General features: G+C 54.8%; 1 protein-coding gene across 1 annotated transcript; it reads right to left on the reverse strand.

Moving 5' to 3' along the window:
• Positions 1-1,075: 1,075 nt before the first annotated feature.
• LOC113932657 (T-lymphocyte surface antigen Ly-9-like) lies at positions 1,076-7,385 on the reverse strand. The gene is given in 7 exon segments (XM_035722022.1): positions 1,076-2,193; positions 2,275-2,616; positions 2,880-3,024; positions 3,026-3,153; positions 5,580-5,877; positions 5,879-5,931; positions 7,253-7,385. Coding segments are annotated over 7 exon segments (1,725 nt in total). The 3' UTR covers positions 1,076-1,567.
• Between the last annotated feature and the right edge of the window lie 283 nt (positions 7,386-7,668).

Raw genomic sequence — 7,668 nt, forward strand, 5'->3', positions numbered from 1 at the left:
TGCTTCTCCCTCTCCCCTTTTCCCCCACCTGTGCATGCTCTCTGTCTCTCTGACAAATAAATAAAATCTTTTAAAAAAATGCTCGGTAAGGGGTGCCTGGGTGGTTCAGTCAGTTAAGCATCTGACTCCTGATTTTGGCTCAGGTCATGATCTCAGGGTCAGGGGATCAAGCCCTACATTGGGCTGCACACTGATCATGGAGCCTGCTTAAGATTTTCTCTCCCTCTCTCTCTGCTCCTCCCACCCCCCACTTGCACACAGGCACGCTCTCTCTCTGTAAGGTTATAAAATGCTCTTTCAAGGAATGAGATACATGAGAGACGATGGACTCTGAGAAACAAACTGAGGGTTCTAGAGGGGAGGGGGGTGGGGGGATGGGTTAGCCTGGTGATGGGTATTAAAGAGGGCACGTTCTGCGTGAAGCACTGGGTGTTACGCACAAAGAATGAATCATGGAACACTGCATCAAAAACTAATGATGTAGGGGCGCCTGGGTGGCTCAGTTGGTTAAGCGACTGCCTTCGGCTCAGGTCATCATCCTGGAGTCCCAGGATCGAGTCCCACATCAGGCTCCCTGCTCGGCAGGGAGTCTGCTTCTCCCTCTGACCCTCTTCCCTCTTGTGCTCTCTATCTCTCATTCTCTCTCTCTCAAATAAATAAAATATTAAAAAAAAAACTAATGATGTAATGTATGGTGATTAACATAACAATTAAAAATTTTTAAAAAAGAACATCAAGGAATGAGATAAATAAGCCGTGAGGATGAAAAGTACAGCATAGGAAATACAGTCAATGATATTGTAATTACGCATGAGACAGATGGTGAGCGCACATATCGCGGTGAACATTTCGTGATGTATATAAATGTTGAATCACTATGTTATACACCTGGAACTAATATTATATGTTAACTATATTTCAATTAAAATAACAATAATAATGATAAATGCTCTGTAAACAGGAGTTGCTTAAATGAATGAAGAGGGGATCATATATTTATACACTTGATAGCGGGCAGACACCACAAGATTTTAAGCAGAAAAGTAACCCAAGCATTTCTTTCTTTCAGAACTCACCCCCTAGCAGCGTGATCAGCAGGATGATCCCGAAGGAAGAGAGTGCGATAACTGGGAGGTGTGAGCACCTGGGCAAGTAGCAGTGGAAAACCAGGGTTCTGAATGACAGCCAGCTTTCTGCCCCGGGCAACAGAAGGCCTGGGTGTGACCCTTAAGGACTGTGATACAAAAGAAGACCCCCTGGGACCCAGCAGCCCAGGACCCTGAGGAGAGCGGCCTAAGAACAACTCAAGTGAGGAGTGGCCCCTGGACTTAGCAGTGAGGATGCGGCTGGGGACAGGGCAGACACAAAGGGTCAAAGAGCAAGTGGTTGGTAAGGAACCAGAGACAGGGAGTGGAGAGATGTTCAGAAGCTGGCCGAGAAGAGGAAAGGGACATAGTGAGTCTGGACCGAGGCAGTGTCCTGCCACGGCCTATGGAACCCAGGAGAGGCCGCCCATGACACCGGAGGGGCACAGCCTGGGATTTCTGTCTCACGGCAGCTCCAGGCTTCACTGAGGACATGGCCAAGGACGTCTGGGATGCCTCCTCAGTGGGCTCTGCAGGACTGTGTGGGCTGAGGGACGCACTTTCCCTCGGGGAGTCCCAAGAGTAAGCCGAGCGCCCGGGCACCGAGTCTGGGGCTGACCGTCGGAAGCTGGACAGCACGGCCCTGGGAGGATGGCCCCAGAGCCCTCATTTCCTGCCCCCCAGAGACAGCCCTGCTGCAGACGATCCTGCCCTCCTTTTCTTCCACCACCCCTAGAACCAGGAGGGCGGCAGGTGGGGATGCTGAGCTCCTGGACCAAGGCTGCCAGGGAGGGGGCCCACACAAGGAAGGGGTTACCTGAGCAGAGGGGCCTGGTGGGTATGGAGTTGAAGCTCTGGCTGACCGGGTTGCTGGCCGTGCAGGGATAGCTGTCGCTGACCCCGGGTCTCCAGGAGAGACGAAGAGTGGTTCCCCCATGGGACGTAACTGCCCCCTGGCCGAGGGGTGCCCATCTGTACTGAACATCCTCTCCGGCCTGTCGCAGGGAGCAGATCAGGGTGATGTAACAGGCCCCATCCCTCGTGATCCGGGAGCTGACAGTGATATTGGGCTCCTGCAGCTAATGTGCAAGAAAGGAAAGTTCGAGCTCTGAGAAGACTCTGGTCTGGCCAAGCAGGGGAGAGAGGAAAGGTCAAAGTTCAAACGTGAGCCTTCCACCCCCTCCCTCACCGTAGACATGCAGGGTGAAATCCTTGGTGATGTTGATCGAGGGACTATGCAGGGTGATCCAGGCTCTGTAGAGGCCAGGGTCCTGCAGCCTCAGGGGCCTGATCTGAAGAGAGTAGCCGCAGTAGAGGGCACTCCACCGTCTGCTGTATGGTGCCTGAGTCCCGGCAGCCAGGACCGGTTCGCCTCCTGGCCCCACTTGCATAATGGCAACAAGCTCTCCAGAGCTCCAGGTGACCTTTTCCACCTCCTGCCCGGCCGGGACCTCCAGGGGCAGAATGGCCAAGTCCCCGAGGAGACCGGTCACTGTCTCCCCCACCGTGTCCCCTTCCAGGATTCCTGGCCCTACAGACAGACAGAAAACCACAGCTTCAGTGCCAGGGTCTCCCCTACGCACTCAGGGCCACCCAGGCCCCATCAAGCTCCTCCTGCCCAAACCCCTCCAGCCTCCACACTGGTTCCAGTGCCCTCCCCCCCGATTGCACTGCCCCCACCTGCCCATGCCACTCTCTCAAGGGTGTTCTCCCCGGGGCCTGAAGGGGACTCTGCCCTCCACCTCTGCCCACTTCAGAGCCGCAGTGCACGGTGCATGCTCAGGTTCCGGGTACCTGGACATGAGGACGGCACTGAGACAGGGAGGGAGCCGCTGTTACTGACTGGGTTCTTGACCACGCAGGTGAAGGTCAGAGCCCTGTCCCCGAGCCTTGAGGAGACACTGAGGACAGATCCTCCACGGGACACCAACAGTCTGGGGTCCCAGAGGTAGCCAGCTGTAGGTCACAGAGCCTCCTCTGCTTTCGGCCTCACACGTCAGGATGAAGATACAGTGTCCACTCTCACCGATCCTGGAGCTCAGTGTGACACCGGGCCGGGCCAGCTGCTCTGTGGGCACAAAATGAACCAACCGAAGACTGCCGAACTGCCCTGGGCCCTCCCTTCACAGGGCAGAAGGCACAGGGCATTGGTGCCAAGACCCTGAATCATCCTCAGTACACACAAGGAGAAACAGAGGCAGAATCTGCCCACATCTATTCGAGAGCTTTGGGCTCTACGAGACCCTGCCATGTAGCATCATTTGATTCCGAGAACCACCCTATGAAGTAGGTAGCAGAGGTTTTGCACCTACTCCGTTTAACAGGCTCGGGGACCTTCAAGTAACTTGCCCAGAGTCTCGGCTATTACATGATGATTCCAAGACCCAAATCCAGTGGATCTGACCCCAAAGCCTGGGTTCCCACCCCAGCACTGACCACATGAATGCGGCGTGTGCGCACCCACACAGAACTGTGTTGTAATTACATCTCTCTCCAGGAGGGGTCTCTGCAGTACACATCGAGCTTCCGGATGTCCGAGCGTCCGGGTGCCCGTCGGGGCTCCCAGAAGATTTGGCCCTTGGCCTTTGAGGGTTCTTCCACTCCCGTGTACTCCCTTCAACCTGCACCCCACCCCCTCTTCCCCCAGGACCAGGACCTCAGATGCTTCCTTAAGGTTTCCACGTTGCCATTATTTGCCCTCCTGTGTCCCCAGGCCAGAGCCAGGGGGTTGGGGAGTGGCAGGAAGAGAAGCTAAGAGAGTGGTTAGTCAGGGCAGGCTCAACAAAGCCACAGGGTATGGGAGAAGGCCTCTGTTACTCGGCCTCAGCCCTGGGGCCCACCTGATGGCAGCCCCAGCGGCAGCTCAACTGGGCAAAAATAGGACCCCACGGCCCAGAATGTCCCCCAGGGGGAAGGCAGGCTGGGTAACTTTCTGCTGCCTCCCCCGGTGTGGTCTTCCAGAACCCAAACCCTCCCCCCATGACTCCTTCCGCATGCCCTTCTCCCCTCAGCATCCTCTCTAGCTCAAGCCCGTAAATGCAGTGACAAACCAGACACACAGGATGTGGCATCGAGGTGCCTGAGTTCTATTCCCGGCTCTGCCACCTCTACCTCTGTGTTGTTACTTCTCTCTGAGACTAGTTTCAGCAGCCCAGCAAGAAAAACCCCTCTGCTGCCTGCTGCAGGGCTGTCGTGAGGCTCCAGTGACTTGGGGAACTTCCTGAGAAGAACAAAAGGCTGGCCTGTTACTTCGCTGTAGCCGCTCCACTGGAGCAGAGGGAGAGGGGCTCTCCCCGCAGCCCTGGACCACCCTAGGGAACAGTCCCACCGAGGTCCCAGAAGCCCCGGTGTGCCCTCGAGCTGTCTGCGAACAGGCCATGGCCAGGCCAGGCTTGATGTATGACAGAAAACGCTCTCTCCCAGGAAGAAAAAAAATGCCTCATCAAATAGGAATATTTCCTATAACATGACTCAAGCCTGAAAAGCTTCTCTGCTTTCCCTCCATCAGTTCACTTCCCCATGTTCATCCTCACGCATAACTATACCTTTTTGCTTCCCAGTGTGGGGGAGCACCTCAGCCAGGTCCCTCAGGTCCCTCAGGCAAAGCCTGGAACCACAGCTGATCTGAGTCTTGGCAAAGTGCCCTGTGATCCTCCCAGAAGACGAGAGGATGGTGGCCCGTGAGACCCTGAAACCATCTCCGCTGACCTCCCTTTCTCCCCTGGGAGGCACTGGTGAGTCAGTGTCTCATGAGGAAGGAGCTTCCTGCTCCCACTGCTCAGAACAGAGCTGCAGACCCTGCCCCCTCACGGCAGTCTAGAACTGCTTCTCTGGCTACAGGGTTTCCAGCACCTGCATTGTGGTCAACTGGCCCCTTTTGTCATTCTTTCTGGTGTGAGGGACCTGGGTTACTCTTTCACACTCTATATGAGTAATAAGCCGTCTGAATCTACAATCAGCTTGTTGTATCTCTACAGGCTGAATCAGCCCGTCCTCCTTGCTGCTGGGGTATCTGCCACCTGCCCCTATGTCTTCGTTGCAGTTTTCCCTCCTGAAACAATTTTTAAGTATCTTTAAGCAATATTCCTGTACACTCCTGTACCTCTGTCCAGAGTGTCCCAACGTTCTTTCTCAGGAGATTATTCTCACCAGATGGGAGTGTTCCTATTTTAGCATCAGGGAACCTCAAGAGCACTCAAGTAGCACAACTGAGTTCTTGGGGCTGAAGTTCCCATTCTCTGCCCACTACACACCCGGGGGTTCTGCTGCCATTGGCCTGGGGCACGTCCTGGGCCTTGTCGTTGTTCAGGAGACTTTCCCAGGCAACTCTGCTTTACATGGTTTGTTGTGTTTTTTTTTTTTTTATAGTGAGCACATATTAGCCTTGTAATCAGAAAAAGTGTAAATGTTACTAAACGAGATGTGGAAAAGGCTGTGAGAAAGCCTGAAAGATGAGCACTGCCCCACACCCATTGCTGCCCGCAGGACGCTCACCATAGACTTGCAGTTGGTACTCCCGGGTGCGGGTGATGCGGGAGCTCCTCAGGTTCGTGTGGGCTCGGTAGGGCCCCGCATCCTTCCAGCTCAGGTTGCTGATCTGCAGGGAGTGGCCTGGGCCCACCACACTCACACGACCCCGGTACCGGGTCTCCGCCTCATAAAAGGTGTCTGGCCCCCCTGCTTCTGCCAAGGTTACAATGGCTATGGCCATGGAGATGGAACGGGATATCCAAGAGATGCTCTCCACCGGCTCTCCAGCCTGTAGCTGCAGGGGCAGAGTGACAGACCCCCCCTAGGGTCCCAGTTACCATCACAGGGTCTGGGTCCTCTCCGGAAACCCCTGTCCCTGCAAAGACACAGATCAGAAGCCTCAGGGGCAGCCTGACTAAGCCAGAGGCTCACAACAGGCCTGAGAGAGTTCAGGTAAGTGATTATTATTCCCATTTTATAGATGAGAAAACAGAGACCCAAAGAAATTAGGTGGCTTGCTCCAGACCACATAGCTAGTTGGTGAGAGAACAGGAACACAAGTCAGCCTCCTCCCTTTATGCCAAAGTGGTCTTCTTCAGCCTTCACATCAACTAATTCACATATGATACAATAATTAATAGATGCTGTGCTAGGGTCGCAGATGCTGAGTGGAACGGAGAGAAAGGAAAATTCTCGGGAGGTGCCTGGGGGGACGATCTCTGCTGTGACTCTGAGCCACCCTCTTGCTGATCCAGGCAATAGGATCAGAACTCACTTAGCCCAGCCCCACCGCAGCAGGAACCACCTTGTAGCATCCCCCATAATCGCTTGTTCAGACACGGCTGAACAGAAGCCAGCTCTGAGGCTCTGCCTGGGTTCTGGGAACGTCTTTCTAGAAGGAAGGCTAGTGCTGGGCTGGCCAAGCAAGTTGAAGGGTAGTCAGGAGACAGTCATTCAGTACCAGACTACTTGGGAGAAGAGCATAAGCACCAGGGCACCAGTCAGACCGCCCGAGTTCAAACACTTGCTAGGTACCGGCTGTGTGACCTTGGGAGGCAACTTATGCTCTTTGAGTCCTGGCTTTCTCACCTGTGAAACAGGGAGCGCATGCCATCTTCCAGGATTTTGTGAGGGTGAAATGAGATAATGCAAGTAAGTGCCTCACTGTTGGTGTTATTAAAGATTCTTGATGTCGCTGGGACAACTTGATGGCTGCACCTTGTTTGCATCCTCACCAAAACCAGCCAGCACCCTTGTCGAGAAATGCAAAAAGACCAGCGCTCAATAGTGTGACCGTTGGAGTATATCTGCAACACTGACATGCCGTCCCAGGAAACAGAAAGTCTGAAACTGACCCAGGTGTGCTGCACAGTGGTTTAGAAAGAAAAGGCTGCCTGGCTCAGGGAAGAATCTGCGTCCTGATTCAGAATGGGATGCAGAAGCGCCAGCCGCATCACAGTTTCCAGGCCAGGTGGTGAGTCTCTTTGTCAAAAGTTGACCCGAGAAGTCCTGTGACAGTAGCTGTGGGGATGAGGGGTGGGAGAGGGGTTGCTGTCCCGTGGGATCAGGCACCCCAAGCTGGGGGCAGGCCGGCGTCCCGTGCACCCACCGCAGAATGCACTCGAGAGCCTGGCGTCCACTTCTGTGGAGCTACCTTGGCTCCACACGGAGCATCATTTGTGCCGAAGGAAGCATACCGAGGCGGAAGCTGTTGGCATCAGCTGCACCCTCCTCGCCCCACACTGGGCCCAGGGCCTGAAATTCAGCCGGAGGACCCCACCGCGACAGAACCGCATGGCTCCTCCCTGCACCCTCCATGCAGTAGCTCATCAGGCTAATTCAAGCGCTGCTCCCGCGCCGGGCTCCCTGCTCCTGGTCCAGCCAAGCCCCCCCCCCCACCCCGCTCCCGCCTGGTTTCCTCCAGCCTGTGCTTATTTGGTTTTAAGCATTTACTTCACCCTGATTCATACAGATGCTGTGTGCGTGTCTTTCCACTTGGCTCACAAGCTCACGAAGGGGAGAAGATGGAAGGGAATTAATATCTGAGTGAGGAGGGCAGGCCGGTGCATTAGCCTCAGGGTTAGCTGCCATGGGCGTGTGTGGAACTTCGTGG

This window comes from Zalophus californianus, chromosome 10 (assembly GCF_009762305.2).
Source record: "Zalophus californianus isolate mZalCal1 chromosome 10, mZalCal1.pri.v2, whole genome shotgun sequence".
NCBI classification, from domain to species: domain Eukaryota; kingdom Metazoa; phylum Chordata; class Mammalia; order Carnivora; family Otariidae; genus Zalophus; species Zalophus californianus.